Below are 19893 nucleotides of genomic sequence, written 5' to 3' on the forward strand. Positions count from 1 at the left end.
CCATGGATGAATAACAAAAATTATTATATATACAATAATTTCCCCATTTTTGGATAAATAAGTGCATTATTGTAAAGTTACAATGCTATTAAGGTTACAATGATAAGGAGGAAATGTATTGGTGAGAAATGTATTGGGGTGACACTCCTGAAATGATTCTGCATTTGTCCTACTCCCTTTCATTGAAGGAAACTTCAATGAAGTGAAAAAATATATATAAAGGAGGCATGATCAGAGGCCCCTGGGTAACTTGAGGGGCCAAGACCAGAAGACCAGTGAAAATGTTGATTTGTGTATTAGAGACTTTCCTCAGTTTTAATAGTTACCAAGGTTGACATTAGGGGGCCAATTCCAGTCAATTCCACTGATTGCTGATTACCTGTTTCTCAGGTAATCAGCAATCAGTTAACTTCAGTAACACAGATGAAGTCACTGCTGAACCCATGCCTTGCCTGTTATTTTATTTCAGACTGAATGTGCTGAAAGTATGCAATGCAAATCAAAGTAAAACAAACTCACGTTCAAATCTTAATGCTCTACATCAGATTATTACCAGAAGAAGCACTGAGTTGAAATTCATCAGCAACTTTCTTACATTTGTCTTCAAAAGGTTTAACCTCCTAAGACTCGAACTCTTCCACGGCATGCATTTTTAATTTCTCTTTGATATTTGAGCATATTGGGGCCCGATGAATGTAAAAACAAAGAATTACGAGATATTTTTTTTTACCTCATTTTTGTTTCTGAGAAAAATGAAAGCCACATATGAGGACATTCGTTTAAAGTTTAGATGGAACAGTAGCAGTATAACGTCCTCGTAAGTGGATATCAGGCACTTGTAGAGCAAAATTGAGTATTTTGATCTAAATAACCCAAAATGATGTCCACATATGTGGACGCAAGGTCCTAGGAGGTTAAAATTGATATAACACGTATAAAAAGGCATAAAATATTGAATATTAATTTATTTTTGCTAATTTTTGTGCATAAAATGAAAAGATTAAAACTCATAAAACAATTTTTAAAAAGTGGCTTTCCATTTGATTCAATTTTATATGATGGATTATGCATAAAAAATAGAATTGGGCTGAAAGGTCTAAAGGTCTCTTACGTATACAGGTTCACGTTTTTTAAAAGTAACTAAGTAACTAATTACTTTTGAAAATAAGTAATGAGTAAAGTAACTGGATTAGTTTTTGGAGAAGTAATCAATAATTAGTTACTATTTACTTCTTTCAAGTAACTTAACCAACTCTGCTACTGACATTTGAGTTAAATAATTCCCAGAATACCATTCGAGAGTCTTTAATTACTTAATGTTGCTTTTCTCCGTATCTTTGCTGACAGGGTCGAGTGAAATTATTAACATTAACATTGTGGGATACTATCCTTTTAGGTACCCACATTGAAATATGCATTTGGCAAAAGCACGTGAACAGAATAGTGCGAGGTTTAAGTGCCAGATGGAATTATTATATTATCAAAGTATATATAGTCATAGGGTTTTCTTGTTCTTATGATGATGTCCACGTTTGGGGAATGTGCTCTTTTGATGGCGTTTATTAACAAACCTGTGATGACACAGGCTTGCGTTTCTGCGTGCACTCTGTGTCCATTCGGATTTTGATTTCGCTGTGCCTCCAGCTTACAGGGTGAAAAAAAGAAAGAATTCATAGAACAGAGCACTCTATAGATAGGGTGCTATAAATAACGCCACTGCACGGTTTATAACTGTATGCCAATTGTGCAAATATGCCTGTATAAGTATCATAGGTTTCACTTGTTTACAGCCAACAAGGGTGCGGCTTTATCGCTACTTTATATGCGCCCGCGGAGTTCACTTAAGTTAAATAAGTACACACACACAGAGAGAAACATATACACATACACACGGCCTACTTCCATAGTTCATTTGCGGAGAGGGAGAGAGCAAGATAGAGAGAGAGACTCAGACTAATTCCTCCACGCAGCCTGTGCCAATGCGCAAACAGTCTACGCCGTGGGATAGGTCTCCCCCAAATTGAGGCTGCGCTCTCAACGATCATGCGATTGAATGACGAGCGCGTCATGCTTGTCTTCCTCCTCTGCTGTTCGCTGCGATCGGTGGCTCTGCGTTCCGCAATCCCCTGGGATACTGTACCGCCCTCGATGGCTCTTCTATCGCCGTTCCGCTCCCACTGAATGGCTGTCCGGAGCGAGGAAAAACGAACCAGCGCTCTGCATCAGCTTCCCAGCGAGGGGGTGAGTGTCTTGTTCGGCCGTCAGTCAGTCGGTAGGGTCGTCTGATGATCCACCGGCGGCAGCGGCGGTGGAGGAGGAGAAGAAGGAGGAGTGGGTGGTCACCGTTAGATTTTTTAGGCTGATGGAGCAGGAGGGGGGGGGGGCAGTCCAGCAGAAGTACCAGCAGCAGTGGGGCAATTAAAGTTTGGGATAAGTGCGCGACTTTAAGGGGAAAGCTGGTCCAGGCTGGCACAATCTAAACTTTCTATTGCCCTTTTCAGCCTAACAATAATAATTATAATAAAAATATAGCTCGTTATCAGCAGCGGAGCAGAACACGTTTAACTTAACGAGCCTCACAAAACATGAGAAAATTCAACGGCAGTCCGTTTGTTTCTGTCTCTCGCTTTTTTTTTTTGGCACGGCAGCTCTTGTGAGCGCCGGCTGCAAAAAGAATTGTGCCTTGTTGTGCTCCCCCCACCAACCACCCCCCCTGCTCCGTGCCGCACTGGTTCCGTCTGGCTCGCCCTCAGCTGCTGCGTGTCCTGGGATGACCTGTTGATGTCGGTAGAATGGAGAATGGCAGGGGGAGCGATTTCCCCCGTCGCCAAAATATTTAAATAAGCAACATTTTGGGCCTGACTAACCGGCGTCGCAGCACGGCTACCTCGTCCGCTCGGCCAGTAAGTGCTTTGTTTACCTTTGTGAGTGCGGAAATGCTTGACATTGTGCAGCTGGGGCTGAGTGTGCGCGAGGTGGATGGTGCGCCGGGCGAACCCAAAATATTTTAACTGTGGCGTTAGCTTTAGCCGTTAGCCACCTCCCATAGGCCGTGCTGCGGATGGAAGGAGAGGGCAATCAGATATTTCAGCGCTGACAGCCACTTGGAGGAGGGGGAATGGAGGGGGGATAGGGACTCCCGAAGTGGCCCGATTCCTGTAAAACTACTTTAGATTCGTCTAACCGATTGCCATTTGAGGGCACGTAAACAATCGCACGCCATCCTGGATTCCCCCTTAACGCATCCATGCTGTCCCTACCTCCCAGTAGCCTCCCGGCTGGGTAGGCACGGATCGGACACCCCCAGGTGGGTTAAACAACTCCTTATCCTTCTACACGTTATTTGGCAACACTTTCAGCACAGAGGCACACACATTAAAGGAAAAAAAATCAGAAATGTGAAGTTAAAAAAGTCTGTTTGTAAAACAATCAGCCTTCTTGCTGTGAGGATAAGCAAAAGTCAGGCCTGCCAGGAGCACAGCTATGCAAGCATGGGCGCATATAATGAGGAAATGCCTATAGAGGGAACTGTGTGTGCCAGCTGCATGAGGGGCTTTTCCACATAATGATCTGAAAGGTTTGAACCAACATAAGAGTTTGGTGGAATAAGTTTCAAAATAGGCTGAGAACCAGTCCATCATAACACAACTTAGCCCCCCTTGAAATATTCTAAAGGCTGCTATTAAAAGTGTAAGGTCTTTAGTATGTTGTATGTCTGACCTACTTTCCTCCCAGGGCTGGCTGGTATGAGAGCTAAGCTACAGGGTTAGTTGGGGTGAATTTCATTTGCTCACGCTGTTGCTGCTGCACTCTACTGTATATATTTAAGGACCTGAGATTATTCTTCTCATCCCTACAGGCCCCCGCTGCCCCTCCTTAGTGCACAGGGCCACACACACATGTGCGTGCACACGCTTGCATTCTCGCTCACTGTTGGGGCAAACTGTGCAAACACACCCCTGCTCTCGGCCCAGTGTTTGTGTGTCTTGATGTGCAACCATGTGTGCTTACTGTGGCTCGCCAAACTGTAAACAAGCAGTATTGTCTAATGTCTGTGTGTGACTCAGTGTGCCTTTTGTGGGTTTGTTTGAGTTTGTGTGTGTGCGCATCTGTGTTTTAGTATGAGGGAGAGGGGAGCTTGAGTGAGATGGAGACAAAGAGAGCATTTCTCTTTACCCTGGAGCTTGGCGAGGTCCCAAATGAAAGGCTTTGGATATGATGGGCTGGCTCGCTTCAACCCTCATCAGTCAGTCACACTAAAGTTTGCTTTTTATGCCTCTCACAGGGTGGGCTTCAGTCACTTTGCTCTCACATTATCAGATAGTATCTTACACTGATAACGCTCTATGTGTGGGTGCATGTAGGTTCAGCAAGCATTCATGCAACACTTTTAAGTGGTAATATATCTCTGCATTGCAGGCCTGTACCCTCATCTGCGCGCATAGAAATACTTATGACGGGCCTTGTGCTTTAAGTAAGCACGAGCAGTGCAATGCCATGTAGGCTGATCAATGTATCTGTTGTTTGCATTGCTCTTATTGAGGGTACAGAGGGCATATACATGCATGTGAATAGCACCTCCGAAATTGCTGTTTATAGAACGTGCTATCACAAAGCATAGCTGGTGTAACACCATCGAAGCATGTTTACATACCTTCACAGTATCAAGTGAGTAATGTAATATACCCTGCTTATAGCCCTCATAGCCACAGCAGAGGGAACGTTGGCTCATTTTAATTTAATATTGACAGGCATAATCTATCAATCTTAGAGCGGATATGGGGCAAAGGGGGGGCATGTTTGCCTCTGACTGTTGACTGAAGTGAATGGAAACATGCTATGCGGTTTTTGTTTAGGCCACACACACAAACACACGTTTGCACATAGAATACCAGAACATGACCCAGTTATCTGAGGACACGGGATTTTATAGCTCACAGAAGACACAGAAAATAAAAAGGCTTTCAGTAGCTGTTGGTGCTGGGCACCAACAGCTACTGCAAGGTTGAAGTGACGTATAGGATTAATGAAATGTAGATTATCCTGTGGAAGTTTCAACAAAACTTAGTTTGAAATATCAGAGTGCTGCGAGCCTGCCAATACTATTCGGTAGACTGTGCGAAGGAGAAAATGCGGCCCATGTCGTTTGGGTTTTTCAAGAGATATATTGTTTTAATTGTGGGGAACCTTCCTTTAACAGACAGGCATTTCATTATGAATACTTTGGCCTAACAGTAATAAAACAGGCCAGTTAGATTTGCTCGGCGTTTTATTGCATTGTGTTAATGTGAGGTTCTGACATTCCTCAGCTGTTTAGCTTCTCTTTGAGCTTTCTTTCTTTTAACATACGTAGCTGTGTTACATTACACCTTCACCCCACAATGCCTGGGGGGGGAGTCATCACTGCAACGAAACAAGATGAAGCTGAAACATGCGACAGCAATCATGATTAATGCGATGTAACCCACTGAAAAGTGATTCACAAAGAAAGTTTATTATGTATCAAAATGTCACATGAAGAACTACTCCACAGTTGCCGTATAAATATTCTCATTCCGAGTTCTTTGGCAAATCAAAGCGAGATCTGGAGACGGTCTTTCAACATATTGTTTGTAGTGGTGCAGTCAAAGGTCTCCTAACTGTTACCAGTTGCAAGTATAGTGGCGGCCCTGCTCTTTTCTGACCAGCCTCATGGTCAAAGTTTATCCACATATCGGCAAGACCAACAGGAAGGAGCTCATACTTGGTAAATGACAGCGGTTTTCACATGCGATTATATCTTTGCCCGTTCTCACACGTGGCCTAGCTGAAACATGCAGGAGGCAGCACCCGAGGCATCAACTCTCTTAGCATGAGTTTGCCAATTACTTATTACATATTAGAAGTTCTAACATGGAGCGCACTGAAAGTTTAGTTTAGTGTGGTCTCCTTATTGAACAGGCTTTCAGTTAAGATGTATGAAGAACTGGATTGTGAATATGAAGAATGAATTTACCTGAATTAAAACAAAAATCCTGTGCAAAAAGAAATATATCAACCATCGTTATTTGGGTTGGTTTGATAATAGTTGTAGTTGTTTTGTATGAAAAAGGTCTGATTATACATGTAGTTTGAGTTGGGTGCTCTTCCGTATCATGGGAAAAAATTCCATGGAGAAAAAGAGCGTGTTTGGGGGAGTGGGAATTTGGCTCAGTATTTCCATATATGAAGTCAATCCTGTTTTTCAGTAACCAGCATTTGGATCTATTCACTTCCTCATTTGTCCTCTTTGTTTGTTTCTGCCTGTCTCTATTCATTCCCAACAAGACCTTTTTGGTGGTGTGCATAGGCGCACCATGGCCCAGACCCTCCAGATGGCGATCCCAAACTTCGGCAACAACGTTCTAGAGTGTCTGAATGAGCAGCGGCTGCAGGGACTCTACTGCGATGTGTCCGTGGTGGTCAAGGGCCATGCTTTCAAGGTACTGGTGCACTGTTTCTCTTATTTGCACTCAACTGACTGAAGGTCGTGGTTATAATGAAGAAGAAAAGACCCGAGTGTAAACAAAAAGTCCTGTGGCAGTCGTGCTCCATGGAAAAGGAACGTCATTATTCTTCAGAAGAACTGCTGTTTGGACATTTTCTTTTTTTTTTTTGGGTGGGGGGGATGTTGCAACATGTAACTTTTTGCAGCAGAGGCAGATGATGCATCATTCGGTGTGAATCCACATTTGTGCAAGTTTCTAGCTCCAGTATATAAGATGTTATTAATGTTTGTTTTAAAGATTGTTTTTTACGGGTTACAGGTTTTCTTTCATTTGCTGAGTAGTTTGAGTTATCCTGTCCATTAGAGACAATGTAATTTGTGCATTGTATTCATTCCTCAGTTAAATATTGGCCTCTAACGTTTTGTTTTTTTACCTTCTCTGAGATCTTTCACTTTGAGTAGGGCCTTCTTTTTCAGGGACATTGAAAGAACTCGATTAGTATTTTAAAAATGAAAGTACACTGAAGAGCTACTAAATCAATATGTTAATAAATCATTGGCTGGTTGTAGAACAGGGGTGGGCAACTCCAGGCCTCAAGGGCTGGTGTCCTGCAGGTTTTAGATGTGTCCTTGATCCAACACAGCTGTTTCAAATGACTAAATGACCTGCTCAACTTGTCCTGAAGTTCTCCATAGGGCTGGTAATGAACTCATCATTTGATTCAGGTGCAATGACCCAGGGTGATATCTAAAACCTGCAGGACACCGGCCCTCGAGGCCTGGAGTTGCCCATCCCTGGTATAGAAGCAGTTTACCAAAAGCTGTCAGAAGGGTTAATAATACAGGAAAACAAAGAAAACCCCAATTATCATATAACCCCCTGTGAGCAAGGGCGTTGGCGACAGTGGGAAGAAAAAACTCCCTTTTAGCAGGAAGAAACCTCCATCAGAACCAGGCTTAGGGAGGGGCAGCCATATGCCTATTGCAGTGTAACAAAGGGAGGATTGAGGGTCAGCCAATCAAGCCCTAACTATGTACTTTATTAAAAAGGGAAGTTTTAAACCTAATCTTAAAAGTATTGTTTATTGTTGTTGTTTTTTTTTAAACGAAGCTATACCGTGAGAAAATAAATTCTCCAAAACATCTCACTAGCCCTTAATAAATCAGTATATTGTAATATGTAAAATGATTTTTAAATTATGTTTTCTTTTTCTTTTTTTCTTAGGCTCATCGAGCAGTTCTGGCTGCTAGCAGTTCTTATTTCCGGGATCTTTTCAGCAGCAGCAACAACAGCAATGGTGGAGGTGGCGGAAGCAGTGAGGCCGGCCCAGCCGTAGTGGAGCTCCCGCCGGCCGTGCAGCCTCAGAGCTTCCAGCAGATTTTGGCTTTCTGCTACACAGGCCGTCTTAGCATGACGGTGGGGGACCAGTTTCTTCTCATGTATACTGCCGGCTTCTTGCAAATCCAACAGATCATGGAGAAAGGCACTGAATTCTTCCTCAAGGTAAAGCTAAATAGAAATAGAAAGTGAAGTAGCAGAAAACCTAAAGTCATTGTTTCATCAATTTGAACTGGTAAATTACAGGTTGAGATTTCTGTTTTGAGACTTTCTGCAAGGTAAGATCTATCTATTTGCTGACGCAAAGGTGATATATGCATTTATTGGTAGGTATCCTCCCCCAGCTGTGACTCCCAGGGCCTTCATGGAGAGGAGGCCCCACCTTCAGAGCCCCAGAGCCCTGTAACACAGACCAGTAACGGTGCAGCCCGGCCCGCCTCCTGTCTGACGCCGCTCCCTCTGGTATCACGAGTTAAGATGGAGCAGCCAGCGAGCCAACCAGAGGCGGCCACTCCTTACTCAGTGGTTTGCACTCCTGTAGCCAAGCGACTATGGGAGGGTGGCAGCACCCGAGATGGAGGTGGGGTAGGCTCAGGGGGAGGAGGAGGTGCCAGGAAAGCAGCCCGTTATTCCCAGGAGGCAGTGCGGGGCAGCGCTATCCAGAGCCCCGGAGGTCTCGGACTGGCTGTGGGTATGGGTGCCACCACGACCAACCTCGTGGGAATGGTGGCCGGTGGTGGGATTGGTGGCGGTGCCAGCACCAATGGGAATTCTGCAGCAGGGCTTATCATGTCAGAGGGCGCCAGCCCTGGCACCCTGAGTACCTATGCTAGTGACTCACCTATCAGCTACCATGATGACGAAGAAGAAGAGGAGGGGACAGATGAAAGTGCTGAGGAGCAGTACAGACAAATCTGCAACATGTACACCATGTACAGTATGCTCAACATGGGAGCTGCAGGTAATGGACAGAATAGTTATACCAACACATACAAATATATCTAGCTGAAGTTTTTCATTACACCTTGATTACATATTTGTATCCTTTATTTGGTTTGTCGAGACATTGTAACAGCACAAAATATTCTCATAAATATATTTTTATAGTTGATTCGAAATTTTTCCATATGTGGATTTTCTAGCTGCTGGTGAGCGTGTTGAGGCTCTACCAGATAACACGGAGACGCGAGGTCGGATGCGTGGCAGAGATCTTTCATGTCTTCCTGCAGAACTTATTGCCCAAATAGGCAACCGCTGTCACCCCAAACTATACGAGGAAGGAGATCCTGCTGAGAAACTAGAGTTAGTCTCAGGTATGTTTCTCTGTGTGTGTGTGTGTGTGTACCTAAAGACAGCAATATTTACAACTAAATTTAAAAAAAGAAAAGAAAGAAATTCAAAATGATTAGATTTGAGAGACAAAAATATCCAAATTTCATAGAATTGTCTTGGCTCGCTGTCTCCAAAATGTCAAACTTAACATGAGAAACCTGCAGGTGGGTGACGGATGAAAGAAAAACTGAAACCCTCGACCTTTACACTAAAGGGAATCCAGCAGCTCTGTGATGCTGTTGGGGGGGATGTTTTGCTTTTGTGGTTTAGGTCTGCTTGTATCTTTAGAGGCAAGCAAGGAATAAGAAAGAAAATGCCATGTGTGATCTCCTTTTTCTTATGATGAAACATTTCCTGTTGGGAGTGGTGTCCTCCACCCATCTGCAGAGCGCAAGGGGTCACTGAATAGTTTGGATATAAAACTGATGTTCACTGTTTGGCTTAAATCACCTCTTCTCAGTCGAGTTGAATTGGTTGATGGTTGATGAGAATCAAGCATCTTCTACAGCCATCGTCAACCATCAACAACAAAACAGGAAAAATCTTTTTTCTAGTGAAGTACCAGAGACTGAGAATCTAAAGTGCAGCATAGCTGTTGTGGTGGCCTGATACTGTTGTTGGATTTTCTTCTTTAATTTGTTGTTTGTCCATAAGTGTCAAAACAAAATATTTAGCATGTGGTTTGTAGAAAAAAAAGAAAGAAAAATACTTTGATTCTGCTACAAGTGTATCAAAAATGAAGTCTTTACCTTGATCTAAACTACAGAAATCATAGATACATTTATACCAGACTGTCGTTGGGTCATTATCTGATTCGTAAATATAGCCAAGCTGCTTCAAATCCTGCTTATACTGTGCTGGCAGTGTTTTAGGAATTCTTGTCATGCTGAAAAATTGAGCTGTTCCCAATTAGATGATTTCCAAATGGTTTTGCATAATGGATCAAAATCTGTCAATATATTTCTGTGTTCATATATTTAATCAGTTTTAACAAGATATCTAACACATCTGACTGAAGTGCTTATAGGTTGCAGACACTCAGTGTTGTATCTCTCTCCTGACCTCCTCTATATCATTGTGCATGCTCAGTCCTCCTCCTCTATACACACTGACAACAATTTGAACCAAAGAATTCCAAATTGGGTTCATTACCCCATAAGACCTGTGGATACTGATTTTCAGTCCAGTTCTTGTGTAATTTGGCGTACCTCAGCCTTTTCTCCCAGTGTTGAGTCTACAAGTAGGAATCACCAGATACTCCACAATACGATATTATCACAATGCTTCACTCATGGTACGATATTATTGCAATTTTTAACATTTTGTGACATGCTGAGTGTTGCGGTGAAATATATTGTGATTTATCACGATTTCCAACTGCACATTATGTCCCTAAAATTAAACTTTGTTTGTACTGATATTATCCAACACGATAAAGTTATCTCATTTCAGTTATTTATTTATTTTTTGCTTCAAAATTAGATTGTGAAGCAAACCAACACTGTCCCTGAATTATTAAAACAATTACATTTGTATTCAGCAACCTTCCTGTTCTATATGAGTATAACCAGAATACAGCCAGCTGGCAGTCAGCTGAGTCGAGTCCCCACGAGTTATCCTTCTTCATAAAGGCTCATTCAGACTGATTGCAACATGTTGGAAATCTGTCTGCATTTCTAAATTAAAAGTTTCTGTAAACCTTCAGTATTTTGTCTAAGGGAGATTGCTGTCAGTCCAAGTCAGGCTGCGACTACTTGCAGAAAGGTTGCTTCCTGTCAGATGACACGAGCCTGCTTCTTCGTACTATATCGATATTTGGTATCCCTGATATCGCCACACAAAATATCACAATACGATACTGTATCTTTTTTTTTAGTTTTAATTTTAGTTAAGTCAGTGTTAAGTGACTTAACATACAAAAATCCTTCCTCTGGAAATGGTCAGCAACAAGGACTGAAAATGAATAAACAAAGAAGCTGATGTCCAAGGGAAAGTAGTTCTTCAGAAAGCCGGAAGAACTATTGCTCTAGACCACGATAAAAAAAATTACAAGTCTGGCTCCTTGGAAGCAAAATTAAAGATAAAGAAATGAGCAGCTGGTTAAGAGTTTTGCACAGTACTGCATATATCAGAAATATGTTATCAAACTAACTTATCTTATTCATATATTTATCTGATATCACAAGGGCAGCAGGGTGGTGTTGTTGTTAGTACTGTTGCCTCACAAAAAGGAGGTCCTGAGTTTGACTCCAACATCTGGCCAGGGCCTCTCTGTGTGGAGTTTGCATGTTCTCCCCACTTTTGCGTGGGCACTCAGGCTTCATCCCACTGTCCAAAGACATGCAGTTAGTGGGGCTATTTTAACTGATAATTGTGAAATTGCCCATGGGTGTGAATGTGAGTGTGAATAGTTATCTGTCTTTCTGTGTTAGCCCTGCGGCAGGCTGGCAACCTGTCCAGTGTGTACCCTGCCTCTCACCCCATGATAGCTGGGATAGGCTCCAGCACACCCACCACCCTGATAAAGATAAGGGGAAGAGGACAGATAAATCTTATATAACATAAAATAAAAATAAATAAATATTTTATTTTAGTGTTGTTTTTAGGTGAATAGTTTTATCTGCCTCAGTCTGCAGTCTGGAAATGAATGACATTATGGTTAAAGGTAGAGCTGAACTATTAAATACATATAGGCAGTATAGTATGAGGTCTAAATAGGACAAGGCAGGTAGCACTGATATATATTCATATCTTCAGAGGACGCTGTCCTCAGATGACTGAGATTTGCACTGGCAAGCAGAGCTGTATTGCACATGTGACTCAGTTTGTTTATGTCAAGGACATACTGTGACTGTGCGTGTTACCTTACCAGTGGGGTTACACACTTCACTCTGCAGCAGCATGTGCCTGTGACAGAGCAACCTGAAGCAAGTGTTTCAGGGTAGTTTTATACTACATTTGTAAAAGTCAAAGGAATAAACTGAAGTAATGAAACCAAATCAAACCTCAAAGCTGTGACATTTAACTGGCGCACAGGCTTCTCTCTCCCCACCCACAGCTGCAGTGTGATATGAATCAGAGCTGTTGCTAGATAAATAAACTCTCCATTCCAGTAACCGAAAGCGAAGATCCTGACTGTATCATTGCTGTACCTGACCCACAAAAGTTGAAGAAGGGAAATGCCATAAAACGAGATAGCAGATAATCTCAGTAGATAATCTACAGTGATAATAAATGGTCTCAATTCTTTCTGGATTCTTTGCAGGTACTTCTGTGTATATATCACGAGCTCAGCTAATGAACTGTCATGTGAGTGCAGGGACCAGACACAAGGTGCTGCTGAGGAGGCTGCTGGCCGCCTTCTTTGACAGGTTTGCTTCTTCCCTCGATTTGTCTGGGTCTATTTATGCAAGTGTTTCATGCAAAGCGTAGTTTTAATATAGAAATTAAAGTTTTTTTTGTTTTCCTTTTTTTTTGTTTTTTATCTGCTGGCATATGAAGGATAAATCAACTATTTTTGTGTTTCCTCTGTTCTGTCTACCTCTTTCTTATTTTTTTGATGTATCAGGAACACTCTGGCCAACAGCTGCGGGACAGGCATTCGCTCGTCCACCAATGACCCGAGCCGCAAGCCCCTGGACAACAGAGTGCTCCATGCAGTCAAATGTGAGCGTACATGTTTTGTCTGTCTGTGGGTGTTTGCCCACAAGCATGCAAACAATTTGTGCATGTACTGATGGAGGGGAATGTACATGCATTCACACTGCATGCACACACTGTGTATTTACACTGTAAACTAAGCCGTATCATAATCGTAGCTGAATTAATGAGTTAGCTGTGTAATGTCTCAGTTTTCCTTTTAGGTACATTTAGTAACAACAATAATATTAATCTTTATTAATACTTGGTAATTTTTTTTAAAAAAAATCCACATTACAACGTGCCTCACAGCAGCAACAAAACAAGCATAGTTTTTTTTTTTTTTGGTTTTGTTGTTTTAAAAGCATAAATAAGATTTGCATTGGTATGATTAGTGTTTGGCAATAACTCTGTGACCGCTACATAGTAACATTCACCCTGAAATCAAGTGTTGACATCAGACACACCAGAACAGAGATATTGTCCTGCTTATAGTGAGGTGATTATTTGTTCAGACGTTCTATAGTTTTGAGTTTTGCGAGTTGCCCTTTTTCTTTACAGCTTTGTGCTTTTTCAGTAAAAGCTTGCTGAAAGTGGAAAATGTATCCATGCTCACCATAAAATCAGATTTAAAGACATGTAGCTGTGAGCGGGACTCGTGACATCACTACTAGTCTGAAGCCTGTGTTGCACAACACACATAATACATTGTGAATAGCATTTCAGCAGCACATGAAACACTTTCAGCAGTCTTTTTGTGTAAAACTTAAACCAAAAAAAATATGTATGTTCATGTTTGCAATCGAGGGCTGAGCAAAAAATATATTTTTAGAGTTGTTAAAGACAAAATAATCATATTTCACTTGTTTACTGGATCATACCAAACTAAAAATGGACATGCATCACATGACTGGTTGTAGCTGATGGAGTTGTGGAGTATGCCACGTCGTTATTCTGCCCAGTACAGAGCATATTTACTGTGGTGTGAGCCAGTAAACAAGTTAAATGTGACTGTTTTGTCCCTGTTGACTTGAAAGTTTACATTTTGCTAGCTTTTCACATTTAGTTTTTGGACTACATTAATTGGATCTTGGGTTCAGTATTCCACTGAGGTTTTTGCCAGTTGAAGCCTGACCTTGTTTTAGAATTTCTAACAAGGTAACAGAACTACTTTCATTTTTATTATTTGCAGAAAAACATCTCCTGCCCAAAATATTATGCAAATCATAGCATTTTTGTCTTTGAACATGCCTCGAGGGGATACTCTATCATTCTCTTGGCACCTTACATGTAGGTGATGTGCCAAAACCCCTGTGGGTGAAAAACAAGAAAAAAAACTGACTGTGCCACCCATTACTTAAACCAAGCAATTTCTGTTTCAGTAGTGAATATTAAAAACATTCCCCTGAAGTAGATTTTTACTAGAAATCAGTCAGCAAAACAATTGTTGCTTTGTTGAGGTCACGCCACATGTGCTGGGGTTTTCTTATGCATTTTGCATACTGTAACGTTAGCCAGGATAATAAACACTGAACATGAGAGACAGCTGGATAAATAACTTGGCTGGTGTTTATAAAAGATTGCAATTGTCTAAAGTGTTTCAGTTGAATTTTAAACCGAGCAAGTGTTGATTCGCATATTGAATAGACTTTCTTTTGTCAGTCATGAGTCGTTTTCACATATGCTCTGCAGCCCTGATCATTTCTAGAACTTACTCAGCAGAGGTGCTCATGAGAAGGAAGATGTCCGATCCAGTCGAGTTGCAGTGTTCTTTAACTTGCGGAGATTGTGTAATATCAAACTGTGCCAATAAGCAAATAGCACAGGTGATCATTTGGTACACGCAGGTAATAACACAGGAATATTGCCTATTGGTTGTCACTTCTGCTTTCTCCGCACTCTCTCTGCAGGCATTTCCATCGACTGTGCCACAGAGTTAATTCCAATTCTGTGAACACCTCTAAAGCAGGCTGTTTCATGCTGTATGCTACACATAAATAGGAACAACTATGGAAATATCCTCTTCTGATTCCTTTGAAACTGTCGGAAGTTTTTTGTGTGCAAACTTCTATAGAGACTGTCGTGGTTAAAATCAAAAAGAAAAAGCCATAGCTGTAGTCATTTCCCTAAACACTGTAACTCTCATACAGCAGGCCTCTGTGTGCCTATTAGTCCTTTAACTCCTCCTATACAATAAGGAGTTCAGCAGCTAAACCTGGCACACAGGTACGTCTTAGATTCCTGAAGGTTCTTATCTATATCAGCCATTGGGACATCATCATGCTGCCTAGGAGCCACCTACAAATGGATTAATATGATCGATTTTTAGCATTTCTGCATTTATACTCCTTGCAACATTGTATTGTTTTCATTCTGTGACCGGAGCATTTAATTTATATCCACAAAACTTGAATATTGGAATATATCTGATATATTATGTTGCCTGGCAACTATCTAAATTTAGAGCAGGACCTAAGCATTGCAGGCGGTCCATAAAAAATTGACTCACTTTTATACTGTCAGTCCCATATAATCCAGTATAGTCCTTAAAAATATTTATTAACAAAGCTATTACCCCTTTTAGGTTTTTTTTGCCAGCATCACAAATAGATCAGATCATACTGTAGTATGTGCATGTATTTGGAATAAATCCATCTTCATTCAAATATTGGTGAAAGGGATGCTTTTGTCTGTTGTGGGTAGAAGACAGGCAAAAGGATCTGTCAGTACACTCGTGAAATTCGTTCTTGGCTCCAGTCACATCATAAAAGTGTGATCAGCCTAATTATTCCCCCCCCCCCCCCCCCCCCTTTTTGTTTTTTGTCAGTTTATTGCCAGAACTTCGCAACCAGCTTCAAGGAGAGCGAGATGAACGCCATTGCAGCCGACATGTGCACCAATGCCCGACGTGTGGTCCGTAAGAGCTGGATACCCAAGCTAAAGCTACTGATGGCGGAAAGTGACGCTTACTCTGCGTTCCTTCCTGATGGTGTCAAGACAGAGGAAGACGCCCTGGGGGCGGATCCAACCTTCGACCCTGCCTCATTGGAGTCCGCCAGTGGTGCTGGTATGGAGTCGGGCGGCTCTTCAGGTGAATCGCTACCAGGTGTGGGTGGGGACGGAGGACCGTTATTTTGAATGTTTGGTGACGCACATAACAGTATTCCCCAGTTGCGCTTGCCTTCTCACTCTTTGGCCCACGCTGATCTCTCACATCTTGACTGTCTATACTACACTGTTAGGGTCAACAGTTGTTGCCCTGATGTAACCAGGACTTGAAAACTTAAGGTTTTTTTGCTTTGACTGTATAATGGAGGTAATCAAGGAAAGGAAGGGCGTAAGAGGGTCTTTAGTTGTGTCCTAACTGCCCTCTGCCTCCCCTTGTCTTTTTAAGGTGTGTAAACACATCCACTGTTGCATATTAAATACATTCCCTGAGGTGCTGGTGGTTTGGGGGGAGGGCAGGGAGTTACTGGTGCAGCCTGAGGAGGAAGAGATGGCTGGATGGACAGATTTCCAGGAGCAGAAGTGACGGGTATATTGAATGTAAGTGTCGGTGGCATTTTTCTCTATGCAACCCTGACAACTTGTATTCCAGCCTCGGGAAAGAAACTAAATTTCAAAATAGATACATTATTAAAACAAAGTAACACTACCTGTTCTTCCTCCTCTTGCATCTTCCACTGATCACCCTGCAAGTATTCTTCAGCCTCACCTCACCTTTCTTGAGACCAGAGAATCTCACTCGAGTGTTTCACTGTGTGCTGTCTTATAGAAATATATCTCATCTGCCTATTTTTATTTTCTTTGCATGTTTCTCTGTCTGTAAACTGAAAAGTGATCCAGTAAGAAGGGTGAAAGCTTTTTACTCAGAAGATTGTAATGGGGGGAAAAAATGAAATTTGAAGGGCAACAGGTAATCAAAGCTGGTCATATTTTTAGAAGACAAAAACTATATTTATACAAGTGCCCATGCCTAGAATGGTGTGAGCAAAGAGAGCAAGAGGGATTGTTTTAAAATCTCAGTATTCAGCTTTTATTGAAAGAGGGCTTGTCAAGTAAGGAAAAGTGCTATTTTTGCAGGAGTACAATAATAATAATGAAAGGAGTCTTATCATAAGAACCTCAGTCATTTATTTTTATCCTTATTTTACAGTGAAAGTGATGGAATGAGCAGTTGAACTGCTAAATTTGACACATTTCATCTTTTGTCCACTATCTTTAAAGGAATAATAAGACTGCTTCCGCTGGCACGACTGTGACTATGATTAGCATTTCTTGTTAGGTTGTGAACCTGCAACATTCGCCTCCTTTGATACAGCATTGGCCCACAGTTTTGAAGATTACTTTTGGACATTTATAGGTTACATTTATCTGACAGCTCTGCTAGTTTAGCCTTCGAAGAAAAATTCCTAAAAGGAGGGAGGAACAAAGTGACGTTCACAAGAAATAATTGTGAAATGAACAAGTGCATCTTTCAAATCTTGACGTCAATAAGCTGGTGGGCACAGTGATGTCGCAGGGAGGCAATGCTGCTTGAAGCAAAAAGGTTTTAATGGTACTGTGTGTATGTGTGTGTTCGACATAGTTCTCTGGTAAGAAAGCCAAGTTTGTATTGTGAAGATGTGTCTTTGGTGTGTGGCTTATTCATGTATGCAATGCACCACCTCTTTCATCTGGAAATTCAAAATGAGTTTTATTTTGAAGTTTGAAATGATTTTGCACCTTCCATGAGCGATAAGAGTGGTGGTTTCTGCACCTTATTGAGAAGAACTAGTAGTTCATGCACCTTTTGAGAAGTGTTGTGTAGCAATCAAACCCCTTTAGGTGGAATTTGCCTTGTTGTTTTTTTTTTTTCTTTTTTTTTTTTTTCTTTCTCCCATGCCTGCCTGTATTTGTTGTTTAGTAGTGGCACGAACGCCTACTGTAAATAATCAAGAAGACTGTTGAGTTGAATCCCAAGTGTTCTTCTTTTTTTCTGTTGCTGAATGTGTCTGATTTAAGAAATGTCAACAACTGACCTTTTGTATGTGGAAGTTGGTGTTTGCTAGAAACCTTCTGAATGCATGTTAATCTGTTAAGGACGGAGGTCAGTACAGGGGATTCATTCTTACATTTGCAGGTGGAAAAACCTGAAAGTAGTCCGGGTCTGACTCGGAATGTGTTCTTAACCTGATACGTTCGCACGGACTGATTACTTTCTCTTTCAGGAATTTTTTTTTTCCATAGAGGTTCTATTTTTGTGTAGAGAGGTAGAGTTTGAAAGCCAGGAAGATGCTGATGGTTCCTATCGAAGGCAGTTAAGTCTTACTGAAAAGAAATAAAATGACTAGTGGCATGATAAAGATTCTAGCTCAGCATATTTTCATTATTGTTTCAAATTCTAGGTTGGTTTAGGTGGGTGATACAGTATATGGATGAAACATAAATGCAGTACCTTGTGAGCATTCATTAAGGGTAATAACAAAGAAACCTCAGTTTTGCATTTGACTGTAGATGCCACATGAGCACCCCTCCCCCACATACCTCAAGTATCTTTGAAGACTGTTGTGCTTCCTGTCCCTTATGCAGCTGGTGTCATGTTTCACTCCTCCAAGTTTATTCATGCGCTTCATAAAGGCAAAGCAGTGGTTTATGTTTGAGCTGAATTATAATGTCTAGCTTTAATTTGTGTAGAGGTTTTCACAAGATGTTGCTTCACATTGTTTTAAGTATGACTATAATTTTTTTTCAAATCACCAGACTTGCCAGGCATGTTAAAGTTGCCATAATCAGCTGAAAAGTTTGCTTTGTTACATGCTATTACTCAGAAGAACTGTCATTGAGTCTCCAAATAAGATAAAATATGACCAATTAAGATTTCAACGTGAGAAACACGTTTCTGTTTGTCTCCCACAGTAATCATATTACTCAGTGACCCACTGAATGACTTGTACTGTATTGTGAGTCATTAACGAGAGCTCGGCTACGCCAGTGAATTGGTGTCGACTCTAATGAAGCAGCTGCCCAACCCGTATACGGAAATGTCCCCACTGCACCATTGACCTAGTAAGATTATGCTGCTGTTGCAGCTTCAAAGCTTTTACTACATATAAACAGTGATTAGGGCCCATGTTGCCATCAGTTCAACAAGTTCAGTTGAAATAAAATGTGGTTCCGGGACATTTCGGGGGTTTCACCCTGAAGTAAAAGTTCACTGACAGCTAAAAACTCCCTTATTCATAACTTGATTGCTCAGTTGCTCAGTCCTCCATCATCACTAGGTATGTGGGTGTTACTCGTTTTTAATTTGTGTTCTTTTGAGAGCTCTCTTGCTTTTTTTTTATTGCACATTCTAAGCAATTTCTCTACCTTTCAGCGTACGTGTTTACACTTACAAAATGTAGACCTACACACTTGAATGGATAAGGTGTGGCACGGCATTGGGAACCTTTTGTCACTAAACAGTACATAGATAAATATGATTATATACATGTATAGATAAATACTGTATATTATATATAGACGCACACATAGTTTGTTTGTTGTGCACTCGCAGCATGAGGTATATATTTACCCAGATACAATGCTTCTCTTCACAACCTGTGCAGTTATTGGTCTGCCCATGTCTTTGCCCCTGCTCTTTGCCCTCTGTAACCCTGTAGCACCAGTGGACCTCCTGTACTGCTCATCCTCTTTCTGTGTTCCAAGTGCCAATAACTTTGTGAAAGCCCTGTAACTGTGACCCAACATTATCAAAGGTAATTGCACATTAACAACTTTAAGATAAATGAATACAAATCATAGAGAAAATGTCAAAAATGGAACAAATAATGAGTATCTTAATAAAAGATTTGTAACAATTTCTCCAAGACTCCTCGTTTTTGTGTTTCCTTAATCGCTTTAATGGTGTTGCCTGTCATTTGCTCTCATGGCGTTTGCTCACTGGTGAACTTAATTGAATCTTACTTTATTGCAAATGATTTAATGACACAGCTCTGCAATGGTTAGCACTACTGTGGTTAGCACAGCAAGAAGAAGTGTACTTTAATGTAATTTATTTAAGCACCGTTCATAAACCTAATTTAAACTCAACGCTTCAGTGTTCACACCTGGAAGCTGTCATGTATGACCTGTC

At 41.3% G+C, this 19893-nt stretch overlaps 1 protein-coding gene across 4 annotated transcripts; it reads left to right on the top strand.

Annotated features, from left to right (window-relative positions):
* The first annotated feature begins 1898 nt into the window (after window positions 1-1898).
* On the top strand, window positions 1899-19620 carry nacc1a (nucleus accumbens associated 1, BEN and BTB (POZ) domain containing a). 4 transcript variants are annotated; one of them, XM_085453928.1, is made up of 9 exons: window positions 1899-2241; window positions 2304-2308; window positions 6307-6461; window positions 7692-7970; window positions 8136-8766; window positions 8948-9118; window positions 12403-12508; window positions 12706-12803; window positions 15604-19620. In XM_085453928.1, exons 1-9 carry the CDS (start codon window positions 2054-2056, stop codon window positions 15912-15914), a joined length of 1944 nt encoding a protein of 647 aa, XP_085310054.1. In that variant the 5' UTR covers window positions 1899-2053; the 3' UTR covers window positions 15915-19620. The 4 variants fall into 4 exon arrangements, with proteins under 4 accessions (XP_085310054.1, XP_085310053.1, XP_085310051.1 ...); XM_085453927.1 differs by lacking the exon at window positions 2304-2308 and having other exon boundaries at window positions 2062-2241; XM_085453925.1 differs by lacking the exon at window positions 1899-2241 and having other exon boundaries at window positions 2254-2903.
* Window positions 19621-19893: the final 273 nt, after the last annotated feature.

This window comes from Copadichromis virginalis, linkage group LG4, assembly GCF_057382275.1.
Source record: "Copadichromis virginalis isolate Kocher_CV1m ecotype Utaka linkage group LG4, C_Virginalis_male_GT1.1, whole genome shotgun sequence".
Taxonomy (NCBI): Eukaryota; Metazoa; Chordata; class Actinopteri; order Cichliformes; family Cichlidae; genus Copadichromis; species Copadichromis virginalis.

Excerpts from the sequence above, each read along its gene's own strand:
- nacc1a (XM_085453928.1), top strand. The coding sequence starts at position 2,054 with ATGACGAGCGCGTCATGCTTGTCTTCCTCCTCTGCTGTTCGCTGCGAT. Across the intron at positions 6,462-7,691 it reads TCAAGGGCCATGCTTTCAAG|GCTCATCGAGCAGTTCTGGC; the intron begins GTACTGGTGCAC and ends TTTTTTTCTTAG. Across the intron at positions 8,767-8,947 it reads GCTCAACATGGGAGCTGCAG|CTGCTGGTGAGCGTGTTGAG; the intron begins GTAATGGACAGA and ends TGGATTTTCTAG.